General features: G+C 40.4%; 1 protein-coding gene across 7 annotated transcripts in view; it reads left to right on the top strand.

Annotated features, from left to right (window-relative positions):
• The window catches only part of ATP11C (ATPase phospholipid transporting 11C), a 175,713-nt gene that overhangs the window by 112,068 nt on the left and 48,056 nt on the right, over positions 1–15,589 (top strand). For all 7 annotated transcript variants that reach the window (XM_032428196.1, XM_032428200.1, XM_032428198.1 and 4 more), the window contains 7 exons: positions 5,136–5,297; positions 5,985–6,136; positions 7,354–7,425; positions 9,515–9,588; positions 11,570–11,673; positions 12,088–12,269; positions 13,483–13,746. In XM_032428196.1, the coding sequence (XP_032284087.1) occupies positions 5,136–5,297; positions 5,985–6,136; positions 7,354–7,425; positions 9,515–9,588; positions 11,570–11,673; positions 12,088–12,269; positions 13,483–13,746 (1,010 nt within the window). The remainder of the gene's footprint in view (positions 1–5,135; positions 5,298–5,984; positions 6,137–7,353; positions 7,426–9,514; positions 9,589–11,569; positions 11,674–12,087; positions 12,270–13,482; positions 13,747–15,589) is intronic.

The following is a 15,589-nucleotide window of genomic DNA, read 5'->3' on the forward strand; positions in this document are numbered from 1 at the left end:
AAATGATGACTTCATAGGTGCTTTTCTCATCAGTATGGAGAAAGTTTTTCCCTTTGTCTGAATTTACTGTGTGTCACGTAATGATCTTCACAAGCTGGGGGAATTTTTTGGCTTTCATTTAATTCTCATGATATTTAGAATGTCAAGGCTGTGGAAATGTCATTTCTATGACTGGGAGATGCAAATTCAGTTAATGGAACTGTGCGGCTGGAACAGGGCCTCACACTTGTTTTAAATGGTGCCAAGTTGCATCTACACCTCAAAACTCGCTTCCTGAATTTAGCCCCCTGCTGCCCCCGCTCTTTCTGTTCTTTACCCAGCCTTACCTAAACTGAAGTGCCATCTTAGCAACTACAGTCAAAAGGGTGAAAGGACACTCCAGATAGCATTTTTGTTGAGCCCTGACTACATGACTCCAGGATCCCAGACTGTGGAATCTGCATCCCACAGAGATACTGAGTCACTAAGGATAGAACAAGAAATGAATGAACAAATGTTTTTTACCCCTTAGATATTGTTCCCAGAAGATTTTTTTGAAGGTGACTTCAGCTGCCACAGCTGACCTTAGTTAGCCTTTTTAAACCAGAAATTTTCATCCAGGAACAGAGCTGTCTGAATAGAACTACTCTAGTCCCAATAATAAGCATCCATCTACAGCATTGTTGCATGAAAAAAAAATTGAGTTACAAGCCACCTCTGGTGAACTTTCCCTGACAGGTGATTTAGTTGAGTAAATCTGCCTGTTCTAGATCCAGTGCCTGGCTCTCTGGATTCACCTAACCAAGGATGAATGTGGCGATAGCCCCGGGTACTGCAAATAGAACAGCCATCATGGCGCACGCGACTCCTAATGCTCCCTAGAGACAGGCAGGATCTCCAGGGCAGATGCCACTAAATGAGATTCTTTACATCTTTCAGATCCCCACCTCAGCAATGTAATCTTATTTCTATCATTCAGGCTGTACTCACACTGCCGAAAGTAAAGTAGAGCTTTGGGTAATGATCTGGTAAATTTGATCAGTGACAAGAAACTACAGTTTTCATTTCAACCACCACTTCTTTACCCTACCAAAACCTGCCTTTCTGGCTGTGATTGTCATTTAGTCAAATCACTAAGTTAATAGCCAGACCACCACTTTAATTTATATGGTGTAAAAACAACTTGCCTTCATTATCAGGTTATATGTGTGGAAACTACCTGAATGAAAATGCAAAGAAGTCTTGAAATAGTTTCCTGGGCCATTTAGCATTCAATGGACCAGTACGCACAAAATTGAGTGTAACTGGGTTTCCTCCTTGATGAGTCATAATTTTAGATCTGTAGGACTTTTTATGTTATAAAAAGCAGTGTCAATTAGGTCCCATCGATACCATTGCAAATACTTGCTTAATCTCTTTTAAAACAACCACATTGAGGGGCCCCTGGGTGGCTCAGTTGGTTGAGTGGCCAACTCTTGGTCTTGGCTCAGGTCTTGATCTCAGGGTCATGGGTTTGGGCCCCGAATTGGGCTCTATGCTGGGTGTGGAGCCTAAAAAACTGACCCACCCTGATATTTAAAAAATGGGAAGATATGTTTAGGACAGTGTTTGACTTGAGAAACAAAAAGAAGTAGGGGCAGCTGGGTCGCACAGTTGGTTGAGCAACTGACTCTTGGTTTTGGCTCAGGTCATGATCTCCAGGTTGTGAGATCCAGCCCCAAGTTGGGCTCTGTGCCCAGCATCGAGTCTGCTTGAGATTCTCTCTCCCTTGCCCTCTGCCTCTCCCGCCCGTGCACTCTTTCTCCCCCTCCCTCTAAAATAAATAAATCTTTTAAAAAAAAAGGGAAGTAGACTGTTCAGTTGGAAAAGAATGGAGTCTTTTATGATCAGGCATCAGTCTTTTAGGCAACCAAATGGTTTCAACCCATCTTGAAAATATTTTGGGGTAGCCTCCTGCCTTTTTTTTTTTTAAGATTTTATTTATTTATTTGACAGAGAGAGAGACAGCGAGAGAGGGAACACAAGCAGGGGGAGTGGGAGAGGGAGAAGCAGGCTCCCCGCGGAGCACAGAGCCCGATGCGGGGCTCGATCCCAGGACCCTGGGATCATGACCTGAGCCAAAGGCAGACGTTTAACCAACTGAGCCACCCAGGCGCCCCAGCCTCCTGCTTTATATCCCCTTCAAGTCTTACAGCTATGCCTAATGGTGTGTCTGGGTATATACTCTGATTCCAATAATCCAATCCCACCGTTAATGTATTGAACTTACACTATATAGCAAGAATATGTTGGTGGTACTGAGGTTACTATTAAAAAGTAAACAAGAAACCCTCAAGTTATTCACCATTCAGTTAGGGAAACACAAATATTGTACCTAACTATAGCAATGTGATCATAATTGGTTAGAAAAATAGGGCATGTGAGATGGTGGAAAGAGTCCAGTACTGTGTGATTTTGGTCAAGTCAACAGCAATGACTATCTGCATCTATATGATACCTTATAATTTATAAACATTTATTATTATACTTTATTTTCCACTCTTTACAGCCTTGTGCAGCAGGCTTGGTTATTTAAGGTTAATATTTAAAGTTTACAGAGATGAGAATTTTCCAAGGTCACAAAGTTAGTAGGTGGTGAACATTAGGTTGAACGATATGAAAACTTTTGACCAAAATAGGCATTTCCATGCCTTCATGAACCTTTAGTTCAGGGCTCTTTCCACCCAGAACAGCTGTCTCACTTTAGGCTTTACATCCATAAGATGATGAGTTTGAGCTTGCTGATAGAGAAGTGCCTTTCCAGCAGGCTCAAACCCACCACTAGAGAGGAAGAGGCTATTGAGAGTCGGTCAAGCAGCAGCCTCTCGCTCTTATTAGTCCTCTTTCTCTTTTAAATATGAGAATACTTTTTAGTAACAGCTGATCCTCTCCTTCCCCTTTGCCGAGTATAGGGCACGTATTAGAGCAGTAGTTCTCACAGTACAATCCTTGGACCAGCAGCATCAGCATCACTTAGGAACTTAATTAGAAATGCCTATTACCCAGCCCTGCCACAGAGCTGCTGAATCAGAAACTGGGGAATAGAGGCCAGCGATCTGAGTTTTAACAAGCCCTCCAAGTGAGTGTGATGCACGCTATGATTTGATAATTACTGTGTTAGGGTATAATTTGTTGGCCTATACCTGTGAGAGTAATTGTATGCAGATCCATACTGCACAAAACGTTATATGTAGGGAAACAATTGCGCGATATATTTTTTAAACTATCACCTTTAACACTTATAAAAGATTTCTAAATGGGTTAATGCTCATCCAAGTGTAGGAGGTGCAGTAACCCAGGAGAACCTTCAGGGGAAAAGGACGGTAAATTAATTTTGATCAGAAAAAAAGTCCCAGAGAGTTTTGTTTGAACTGGAAAAATCTAGATGATACAGGAATAATACCACTTGGATTAATTTAAAGAGAGAATTCAAACTTGGCTGGCTAACAGAGCAAAAAAAGGAAGATTGAAATGCTATATTTGTGCCAGTGCTTGCTACCGTGAAAAGCTTTGAAAAATAATTAGAAAGCAACTACTGCTGGAGTTCATCTCTTTCTCCCTTACATAATGAAAACCTTCATCTTGTGCTTATGCTTGTTCCTGTCAGCCCATAATTTTAACTATTTAAGCATAAGTTGCCAAAAAGGAAGATAAAATTGTGGGTTTCCAAAAGCCAGATGTTATAAATAGAAGAGATAAAAACTGAGATAAAATGGAAATGCTCAAAATGGTTTATTTTGCATGGTTACTTTTTCCATTATTTATGAAAGAATGCTTATATTATACTTTTTTTGCTTACATTATACTTTAACCTATTATTATAAAACCCGTTTTTTTTTTTTAACTTGGAAACTTTTTTCAGGAGTATCTAAAAATATACACAGTATGTGGAAAGAAACTTCAGTTATGTTTTTGAACATTAAAGACTTACTGTGTCTCCTAATTAAGTAACTGTTGATACTATTATTTTCCCTGACCATCCATACTCTGTGATTCTATCTGCAGTATATAACACAGTGCATTTTACTTCAACCCAGTATATTCATGGAAAATTTTACTTTTCAAGGAAAAGTTTTGTTACATCCTAGTTAATTTTAGTTCCTGTCAAATATTTTTTCTGTGTCTGTGTGTGTGTGTGTGTGTGTGTGTGTGTGTGTGTGTGTGTAATAAGTGGTCAGTATATTCTTATTTCCCACTTGGAAAATTGACTTTTATTTTAGAACTTCTTTACATCAAAATAGATAAGTAATAAACTGTAAGTTTCTTAGTTTGATAAAATAGCCACATTTATCTTTACGATTTATCTTCTGTATTTGAGTGTGTCTACCTTGGACATGTGATACTATTTCACTGCCTTTAAAAATACTTGTTCTTGGGGCACCTGGGTGACTCAGTCAGTTAAGCGGCCGCCTTTGGCTCAGGTTATGATCCCAGGATGCTGGGATTGGGTCCTGCATCAGGCTTCCTGCTCAGTGAGGAACCTGCTTCTCCCTCTGCCTGCCGCTCCCCCTGCTTGTGCTCGCTCGCTCTCTCTCTCTCTCTCTCCCTCCCTCCCCCTCTCTGTCAAATAAATAAAATCTTTAAAAAAGAAATACTTATTCAGGGGCATCTGGCTGGCTCAGTCAGTGGAGCATGCAACTCTTGAATTTGGGATTGTGAGTTTGAACCCCACATGTGGTGTGGAGTTTACTTAAAATAAAAACTTTTTTTTAATTTAAAAAATATTCTTATTCATTTCCCACTCTTTTTTTTTTTTTTTAAAGATTTTATTTACTTATTTGACAGAGAGAGAGACAGCGAGAGAGGGAACACAAGCAGGGGGAGTGGGAAAGGGAGAAGCAGGCTTCCCGCCTAGCAGAGAGCCCGATGCAGGGCTCGATCCCAGGATCCCGGGATCATGACCTGAGCTGAAGGCAGACGCTTAACGACAGCCACCCAGGCGCCCCTTTTTCCCACTCTTTTCATAATACTGCTTTTGTAATTACCTGACATTTGACAAGAAGTCTTAGAAACAGTGATTTGCTACGGATATGAAAAGAGCCCTGCCTTACAGCTTAACAAAAAATTAATCACACTAAAGAAGGTAAAACTGCATCTGTTTGTGTCCTTGTTTTTAGGTGGATTATATATTTACAGACAAGACTGGAACACTCACTGAAAATAGCATGGAATTCATTGAGTGCTGCATCGATGGGCACAAGTATAAAGGTGCAGCTCAGGAGACTGATGGACTCTCTCAAACTGATGGACCCTTAACGTATTTTGACAAAGCAGATAAGGTGGCATTTTCTGAATTACCATTTTACCTTGAGAAATCAATGTATGTGTGCATGTGTTAACTTTGTGTAGTAGAAATGAAGACTGAGTGCATGACACCAACTTTGGAATAACCATTTGCTCTTTTGACTTCAACTTTCTCGTTTCACTAACACCTCTGGAAATTGTTAACAAGTAGAATTTATAAATAGGGAGGATTGTGGAAAATGGCTTTTGGGCAAAAATTTCACTTTCCTGTCTGTATGATCATAATTCTTTATGCTTTGTCTTTAAAAATATGAGCTGCTTCAAGAATGAAGTCTTTTCAAATCATTCAAGTCCCAGGAGCATCTAGACATTAAATGAACCCAAGTCTCCCTGCACCTGAGCTATTGCCAGATTGTGAATTGGATACTGAATGAACTCTTTTAGGCCATAAAGAATTCACTGATTTAGTATTAGGTGGCACCCCAGTAGCCTGAATGAGTTAACACAGCCTCTAGGGTATTTCAGCTGAGAACCAGGGATGCTGTTAGGTACAAGGGGAGGATATATAGCTCATTTGAGTATTAGGGATTTAGAAATTTCTGCTACTCAGTTTGCTGGAGGTTACAACATTTTCTCACATTAATACCCTTTCTCTGTTCACTGACTACCAGGTGATCAAGGGGAAAATATAATAGAGTCATTTTTCTGTTACTGTTCAACAGAACCGAGAAGAGCTCTTTCTGCGTGCCTTGTGTTTATGTCATACTGTAGAAATTAAAACAAATGATGCTGTTGATGGACCTACAGAATCAGCTGAATTAACTTACATGTCCTCTTCACCAGATGAAATAGCTTTGGTGAAAGGAGCTAAAAAGTAAGCACTTCTGTTACGCTGGATGAATAATAAATTCTAGAGATCTGCTGTACAGCATTGTACCCATAGTTAACAACACAGTGTTTTGCACTTCAAAATTTGTTAAGAGGGTAGATTTCATGTTAAGTGTTCTTTACCACAAGCAACAGAACACCAGTGGGACACAAGGAAGCTCTGAGAGGTGTTGGATAGGTCTCTTACCTTGTTTGTGGTAATGATCTCACGGGTGTTTGAACGTGTCCAAACTTCTCAAATTGGACACATTAAATATGTATAGTTCTTTGTATATCAGTCATACCTTAGTAAGGCTGTTTTAAAAACCCTGAGATGAGTTGTAGAGAAATACATTAGCATTTCTGAAGGGTGAAAAAAAAAAAAGTAAGCACTTCTTGTACTTCTCCTGAGAAAGTGAAATCACAGGAGGACTGGAGTTGTTTTTTCTCTGTTTGCTTCAATAACCTTATCTTATAAATATTCTTTAATAAAAAGCCAAACTGCTTTATTTGAAAGTTTGTGAAAAATTCCCCAAACCTAGCCAATTAAGACCAATAAGAAAATAGCAATGCATAGATGTAACTTGCATTAGTATTTATGCATACCAACCAGAAGTCCAAATGTTCATATTATATTCTGCAAATTCTATAACAATGGCCAATTTTTGTACAACACATGTTATTTCTGAAGTGCTGTTAGCAATTTTGGCGTCACTTTTTTTTTTTTTTAAGATTTTATTTATTTATTTTGACAGAGAGACAGCGAGAGGGAGCACAAGCAAGGGGAGTGGGAGAGGGAGAAGCAGGCTTCCCGCCGAGCAGGGAGCCTGATGTGGGGCTCGATCCCAGTACCCTGGGATCACGACCTGAGCCGAAGGCACCCGCTTAACGACTGAGCCACCCAGGCGCCCCTTGGCATCACTTTGTAACTGACAGTCCTGTTTTACCCTTGAGGCCTGAGATGATTAAGTGGTTAAAAGGTCACCCAATGTGTTTGCTATAGAATTGGAATTACAAATTGCCTCTTGATTACAAGTCGTGACTGGGCTTTGACTTCCTCTTTCCTGTCATCTCAGCCAGTAAAGGGAAGTATAGTTATAGACTGATTTTTTTTTTTTCACACAAAGGAGAAGAAAACAATAAACAAGTATGAGTAACCCCAGTGCAAGGGAAAATTAATCGTTCTTTAGAGATACACAGAGGTGTTTTTGTTGCTTTTGACAGGTATGGGTTCACATTTGTAGGAATTCGGAATGGCCATATGAGAGTAGAGAACCAAAGAAAAGAAATAGAAGAGTAAGTAGCACTATGTGTTTGATGTTTATCACGTCTTAACCCCACAGTTAACCTTGGGTGGATTTAGGAAGGGCAACAAAGGAAACTTATTACATCCATAAATGTGTAAGACTCTGCTTTCCCAGTTGGAGTTTTATGTAAATATAGTTGGAATAGAAGATATTTTTCATAGAGGGGTAGAAACTGGGACTTGACATGGAAATTATTCCTATTTGGTTCACATATGGGTCCAATAGCCCCAGTGAGAATCTGCCTGGACTTTCTGAAACATGGATGCCAATTTTAGGTCTCCAGCACACATTGCAAGAAAAATCCAGGAACTTGCATGAAACCTTCTGCTGTCTAGAACCCAGCCAGTCACTCTGGGATCGCAAGCTCAGCCAGTCATGGCAGCTTTGGTGTCAGAAGCTTTGTCTTGTTCTCTGTGCTCAAGTGTGAGCCCCAGGGCAAGTACCCTGATGCAGCAGTGTTTGGGGTTTTTTGGGGTTTTTTTTTCCTACAGAGATCCCAATGAACAAAACCACCTTGGCTTAATAGCAGGTTTTAATTAGGTTCTGTGATTAATTTGAATTCCTTCATCTGAACTTGAAATGTAATTATCTTATCTGACTTCTATTCTGGCCCCTACCATCTCATGAGACCCATCTCAGAAACCTGTAATATGTGTAGATGTGTTTGGGGAATGTACCCCTTTGGGAAGTGATGCTTAAAAGCCAGGCGAAGGCTCTTTGGCCTGCCAGGAGCCCGGATCATTATTAGAGTCCAGATTCTAGCCGGTTCACAACAGTGCCCCCATCTGGTCAACACCAAATGATATGCTACATGTAGATCTCTTACTCATACACAAAACCCAGAACTGGTGACCTGCTACACGTAGATCTCTTAGTCATACACACATCCCAGAACTGGTGACCTGCTCACTCCCATCACAAACAGGCTTCATAGTAAATATTCTTAGGTCAAATACGTGCGTCCAAGTTGCTCATTTTCAGAAAATATTTCCCCATGTTTTTGTAATAATTAACTCTTATTTTTACTCTTCTGCATTCTTTCATCTGATTTATTAGCTTAGTACAAATCTGATCATATCATTCTACTGTTTCAACCCTTCAGTAAATTCCTGTTGCTCTTAGGATAAAATTCCAGATCTCTGAAATGGACTACAATGTTCTCAGCTCCCAGCCCTTGTTTACCCCTCTTGCTGTGCCGCTATCGACTAGATTTCAAGCTTTAGTGAACTATTTTTTTTAAAGATTTTATTTATTTATTTGACAGACAGACACAGTGAGAGAGGGAACGCAAGCAGGGGGAGTGAGAGAGGGAGAAGCAGGCTTCCCGCGGAGCAGGGAGCTTGATGCAGGGCTCGATCCCAGGACCCTGGGACCATGACCTGAGCCGAAGGCAGACACTTAACGACTGAGCCACCCAGGCGCCCCTAGTGAACTATTTTTGCACATGCCTTTTTCTCTACTCACAATGCCATGACACCCTTTTTTCATCATGTCGTTCCTGCAGAACACAGCCCCAGACACTACCTCTAACAGGAAGCCTTCCTTCAGATATCTTCCTTCTGTGCTTTCATATCTGCCCAGTGAGTTCCTTTATTACAGTGTATGGCAGATTGAGAGTTAGTCATCTCATTACCCTCCACTTCCCTTAATCACACAATGAGCCTCTTGAGGGAAGGAACTCAGGCAGATTCATGTCTATTTTCCAGTACCTAGCATTATGCTCAACACATAGTAAGCACCCCATTGATGATTAAAATAATTGGCAGGGTGGGACTATTTCTAGACCCCTCCAGAAATGGCGTGGCTGGGCAGCTCTTTGTCTGTGTAGTCACTCTCCCCTTCCCATTTGCAGTAATCTAATGCGAGGATATAGATAGCCCTTAAGCAACACTGGCATCCTCTGACACCACATTCTAAGTGCAGAAAAATTTCAAAGTCCCAACGGAAAGTGCCAGTCCCGCACTCAGCCAGCAACCCTTACCAAAAGGGGAGAATTCTATTCAGGATGTTTCTGTGGCGGTTTGTTTTTCCCAGTGTGGTCTAGGTATTTTCTTTTTCTCATTTTTCTCTTCATAAAGGTATGAACTTCTTCACACCTTAAACTTCGATTCTGTTCGTCGTCGTATGAGTGTCATTGTGAAGACTCAAGCAGGTATACTTTTTATAATTTTTTTTAAAAATTTTTTATTTATTTATTTGCGAGAGAGAGAATGAGAGAGAGCACACGAGAGGGGGGAGGGTCAGAGGGAGAAGCAGACTCCCTGCCGAGCAGGGAGCCCGATGCGGGACTCGATCCCGGGACTCCAGGATCATGACCTGAGCCGAAGGCAGTCGCTTAACCAACTGAGCCACCCAGGTGCCCGCAAGTATACTTTTTAAAAACTTGACTTTTTCTCTTTTTCTTCTCTTCTCTTTCTCTTCTTTTTCCATTTGTAGATTTGTATGTTGATCAGTTATTTTAAGAAAGGAAAATATCTCATGTAGTAATAGATGACTACCTAAAGTCATGCAAAGCAGTAACTTCTGTGTATGCCTTAAGGTATTTATATAAGCACATATGTTCGGTTTGCCAAATTGTCAGTGGATAGTATATGCATTTTCTTGGAAACTGAACTCTTCAGTCCTGAGTGTCCAAACAGAAACTGAAAGGGTGACTTTTTTATAGTTCGTGGTACTGGCCAATCACCAGTAATGTCTACATGTGGCAGCCCAGTACAGTTGGGTGGTTTGAGATTAACTAGCAGTAGAATTCTTGAGTGTAGAGAGTCACTGGCTCTCCCTGCCTGACCTTCCTAATTCTCCGCTGCTCTTTACTTCCAGGTAGCAGGCAAGCTAGGGATGACTAAGGGCCGACTTCTGGGAAAGGGTATGGTGGCTTTACTCTAGCATGCTGGGCTCTTTGTTTGACAGAGTAAAGAAGCTTGCCCTTTGCATCAGAAGCAGTACCATCACCCCAGGGTTCCCCCATGTCCTTCGGAGGAGCCATGGTAGCTGAGGTACCTTCTGCTCGGATTGAGCAAGAGCCATGGGGGAGCACTCCTGCCTTATATGCAGGCTCCCAGATACGCCTCTGTGTGTGTGTGTGTGTGTGTGTGTGTGAGAGAGAGAGAGAGAGAGAGGGAGAGACTGTGACTGTCTGTCTCTAGGTGGTTTTTCAAATTTTCCTTGGTTTATATCCTCGTAATTTACCTTTTATTAAATCTATCCCAAATTCCTTAGTGTGAGAATGGGAAGATACAGACAGACCCTTGAGGGAACATTTCCCACTTTATTCATACTTTGATGTGACTGCCAGGTCATGAAATTGATTTCATTATGTGAAGGCCGAATTTGTTTTGTGACTTTTAAACACACTGTGGATGTGTGAGAGAAAATGAAAAAAGAAAACCACTTAACATCTGAAATACTTGGTATTCTTACCTATACACATGCATGTATGCATTCTACTCAAATGGTGTGACATCTGGGGAAGTGGTCTGCTGAGGGCCTTGACCTCAGAGCTACACTTCTTTTTAACTTCTTGAACTCAGCATTTTGCTTTATAAGGGTGAAGTGTCTTTCTTAATGCTCAACGGTGACTACTTTGCCGGATGCATGGACTGATATAAGGCCATACTTATACTAGCATTCTACAGTGCTATTTTCAAGTTTCCAGTACAAACTACCAAGCCACTGTTTTTTAAAGTAACCTCTGTAGTTCATTCAAAATGGTTTTATTTGCATGTGGGTTTGGTCCTTGACATCAGTAGATGCCATGTATGCACTTTAGAACATGCTTGACAACGTTTTCAAAGAGAATTCAGAAGGAGCTCTTTGACATAAGGACAGTCTCCCATGATCCCTGAAAGGAAGTACGTCTTTTTTTTTTTTTTTTAAGGAAGTACGTCTTAACAGAGGTACTTGTTGTACACTCTTGAGTTATTTGTGTCCATCTTGGTCTTAAGAGGTAGTGGGCATTGTCCTATGAGAGTAAAGGTCAAGATGTCTCATTCCATTTGGGGGAGCATTGCCAGGCAGGCTCAGGATCCACAGTAGCTGAGTGGGAGAGGCCACCTTAATGGTTACCTGTTATTAAAATCCCAATACTGGTCTTAAAATTCTAGGTTGAGAACTTGGTTTTTTATTTATTTTAGGAGACATACTTCTCTTTTGTAAAGGAGCAGACTCAGCAGTCTTCCCCAGGGTGCAAAATCATGAAATTGAGTTAACTAAAGCCCATGTGGAACGTAATGCAATGGTGAGCCTACATCTCTCTAGAAATGCTAAAGATGACTATTTGATGGGATTGCTATTTAAATGTTTGAATGAATTTTAGCTTATTTTTTATTGTCTATTTTTATATTTGGGGATTTAGTAATATTATTTTCCTTATTTTAATGTAAAACAGTATCCTAGAGCAAGTTTCTGTTCAGAATTGGTAGACTTGAAGACTTTTCAAGAATCTTTGGTTTATGTTCTGCTTTTTTTTTTTCTCTAAGAGCTATTATTATTTTGCTATTCCGAACCTAATTGAATGTTACCCTTTTAGTTGCAGTCTGTTAGTGTTTTTTTTTCTAACTAACATATCAGAATTTCTTTTGTGCAGTGAAACGATGTGGGATTTTTTTTTTTTTCAATTATTTGGATAACTAGAGATCTACTTTTTTCCTAGGACGGGTATCGGACACTTTGTGTAGCCTTCAAAGAAATCACTCCAGATGATTATGAAAGAATTAACAGACAGCTTATCGAGGCAAAAATGGCCTTACAAGACAGAGAAGAAAAAATGGAAAAGGTTTTTGATGATATTGAGACAAACATGAATTTAATTGGAGCCACTGCAGTGGAAGACAAGTAATTACAAAATGATATTCTTGTCATTTTAATGACCAGTCATTTAGGGTGGTATCTGTTCAGATTGGTAATTTATTCTCAAATTTTGAAATCTTCTATTCAGATCTGTTGATAGACCAGACTTTGAACTGTTCGTGGGAGTGATTTTTTTAAAAATATTTGTGGCTTAGAAGAACGAATCTGTCATCTCTAAGATCTTTTGAATGTTTACAAAGCCATCCATTTATTTATGCAGATATTTATGAAATAGTCTTGTGATGTATTGAGAGCTTTGTGCTAGACATCATTTGCGCTGGTGCCTGATAGAAGTGGTAAGATTTTGACAGACAAAAATGAGCAGAAAGGAAATTCAGGTTAGAGCAGACAACTCTCAATGAGAGCTCATTCTAACCTGGTTCAACAGGCTAGAGCATGTTTTTGCATACTGTCAAATAATTTGCTTTAACTCTCCAGGCTGAGCTCTACTAGACAGGATTGTAGGGCTTCAGCATTGATCTGCCTGAAAGAATAGGTTTTACACTCTTAATATTTTAGGAGTTTTTAAGAAATTACAAATGCAAATTTTGAGACTTAACCAAAAAAAGTTACAAACATACATACATATATATATTCAGCCACATCAGAAGGTTTTGAAATTTTAATGGGATTCATTTAGTCTATTTCTTTCTTACTCTCTGACCAAAGGGAACTCAAGGAAAGTATTCTTCTCTGCCTTTCGGATTTATGCTTAAATTCTCACTCGGGATGGTTGGCTTTCCTATTCTCAAAGCTCCTCAGCAATGGGGATTCACTAACTTCCCTCGATATCTCACTAGAATGTGTTTGGCCCTTTCCGTTTTGAACCATTTTAAGTATTTGTATGGTGAGATATAAAATTTAATGAAATGCAGTAAAATGACAGTGCATGTTTGGTGAGTTTATGAACATTTTAACTAAGAGGGATGATTCTCCATTATGCCATTGGATACCATTTACCTAAAGAGATGTCGTTGGCTTTTCCAAACCTCACTGCTTGCAATTCATTTTAGTAAGTAAAACCATGCCAGAGATAACAGTCCCAGAAAGAGTAGAGGGTATATAAGAAAACCAACTGATAACATGTCAGGACTCCAGCATTGCTGTGAATTGTAAAAATACTCTTCTTTTGCAAGCCTTCTTACAGAATCTCTGTCAGGAATTTTTGAGGATAACAAGGTTTCCTTTGTGTTCCCAGGCTGCAAGATCAAGCAGCTGAGACCATTGAAGCTCTGCATGCAGCAGGTCTGAAAGTCTGGGTGCTTACTGGGGACAAGATGGAGACAGCCAAATCCACCTGCTATGCGTGCCGCCTCTTCCAAACCAGCACTGAGCTCTTGGAACTGACTACAAAAACCATCGAAGAAAGTGAAAGGAAAGAAGATCGATTACATGAATTGTTGATAGAATATCGTAAGAAGTTGCTGCATGATTTTCCTAGAAGTACTAGAAGCCTTAAAAAGTAAGAAAGTGCATCAGTTTCTTATACTTAGGCATGAGTATAAATGTAAATCACAGCTATTTATGCAGAAGGCTCTGTTTTCTATGATTTATCGTTGTCTGCAGGTGTTTTATCCTTACAAGTTAAAACCTTCCCTGAGGACTTGGCCAATGGCTCATTTGAGGTTATTTGGCACTTTCCACCTCTCTTTTAATTTAAAAGAAAATCCTGTATTTCTCCAGGTTTAGAAAAGTAGTTCAATTTCTTCATGTTTAGGGTGTGGGTATTTAGCACTGAAGCTCTGGCCTGGTCCATGTCAGGAAAAAAAAAATGCTCCTTTTTGTGGTCTCTTAAATTGAATGTAAAGAAACTGGTCTCTATAACACTTTGCTTGTAATTTGAGGTCCTAGAGCCATTTTCTCTATGGATTTTCATGCCCCAGAACTCCGAAGGGAACCAAACACTTGTTAATAACATGGCCACTTCGACTCTGTTTCCAACTAGTTGCTTAGGAAGAACTTATAGAACTTAAGCGTCTCAAGGAAAGCCACTGATGCATAATAATTCCGTGCCCAGAAATCATTGACCAAGGCTTAGCCTTGTCTAAACCAGTTGCTGGAATTTACTATGGCCATCAGCAAATCAACTGCCTCTTCTGGAATGCCACAGGATAGGCCCGCACTAAATCCAAAGACCTCCTGGATGATATTAGCTTGCATTTCTTGAGCATATACTTTGTTTTGGGAACCATATTTAGCACTTCATGTAATTATTCTCACTAAGTCTTCATCACAACCTAGTAAGGCTCTCTTATTTTCTTCACTTTACAGATAGAGTAAGGCTCAGAGAGATGCAGTAACTTGAATTCAAGATCACATAGCTAATAAGGGGTAGAACAAGTCTGTCCATTTCCAGAGCCCATGCTTTTAACAACTCTGCTCTCTCGGGATTTTTACTTGCCCATTTATCTTAATCTGTTCCAACTAACATAACAAAATAACCATAGACTGGGCAGCTTAAACAGTAGAAACTTATTTCTCATATTTCTGGGGTCGAGTTCCGGTGAGGTCCCTCTTCCTGGCTTATAGAAAGCTACCTTCTCACTGCGTCTTTCCATGGCTCAGAGAGATGCTGTTCTGGTGTCTCTTCTTATAAGGGCACTAATCTCATCATAAGGGCTCCACCCTCATGACTTCACTTAGACCTAGTCATCTCCCAAAGGCCCCATCTCCAGATACCATCACATCAGGGGTTAGAGCTTCAACATAGGATTTGGGAATGGGGGAGAGCATGGGACACAGTTCAGTCCACAGCACCATTCAGCGGCTCTGGGGTACTTTTGTAAAGGCCAGGGCTTCTGAAAAACTGAACTCACCATCTCAGAACATTCCCTCTTGTGGTTCATCTGTTTGGAGTTGGGCCCAGACTTCCCTCAAGTTCTATAAGTAAGCATCAGACCCAGAATCCCTTTTGTCAGCTTCTGCTTCATGTCAGCCACCGAGCCTTATTCAGGTTTCTATTCTCCCCACTAGTGCTGCACTTCAAATTCCTAGCAACTCATGCCTTGAATCCCTTAAGTCCTTCTGCCAGGGAAGTGGTTTCCATTACACACAGAATGAGGTCGCAGCAAAGGCCTCAAGTGACCTTTGCACCTTGCTTTCCTAGCACACCCCCGCATACTACTCTCCCCTCGCCTCATTCTGCCCTGTCTTTCAGTTCACTGGTCTTTCCTGGGTGTATTTATTGTCCCAACCTCTGGATATTAGCCATTTAGTATCTCGTTTGTTTGCGTATATTCTCTCATGTATATTTCTGTCACCTCAAGGAGGTTTCTCTGTTCTCCCAGGGAAGATGAGTTAATGAT

This window comes from Phoca vitulina, unplaced genomic scaffold, assembly GCF_004348235.1.
Source record: "Phoca vitulina isolate PV1807 unplaced genomic scaffold, GSC_HSeal_1.0 scaffold39, whole genome shotgun sequence".
Lineage (NCBI taxonomy): Eukaryota > Metazoa > Chordata > Mammalia > Carnivora > Phocidae > Phoca > Phoca vitulina.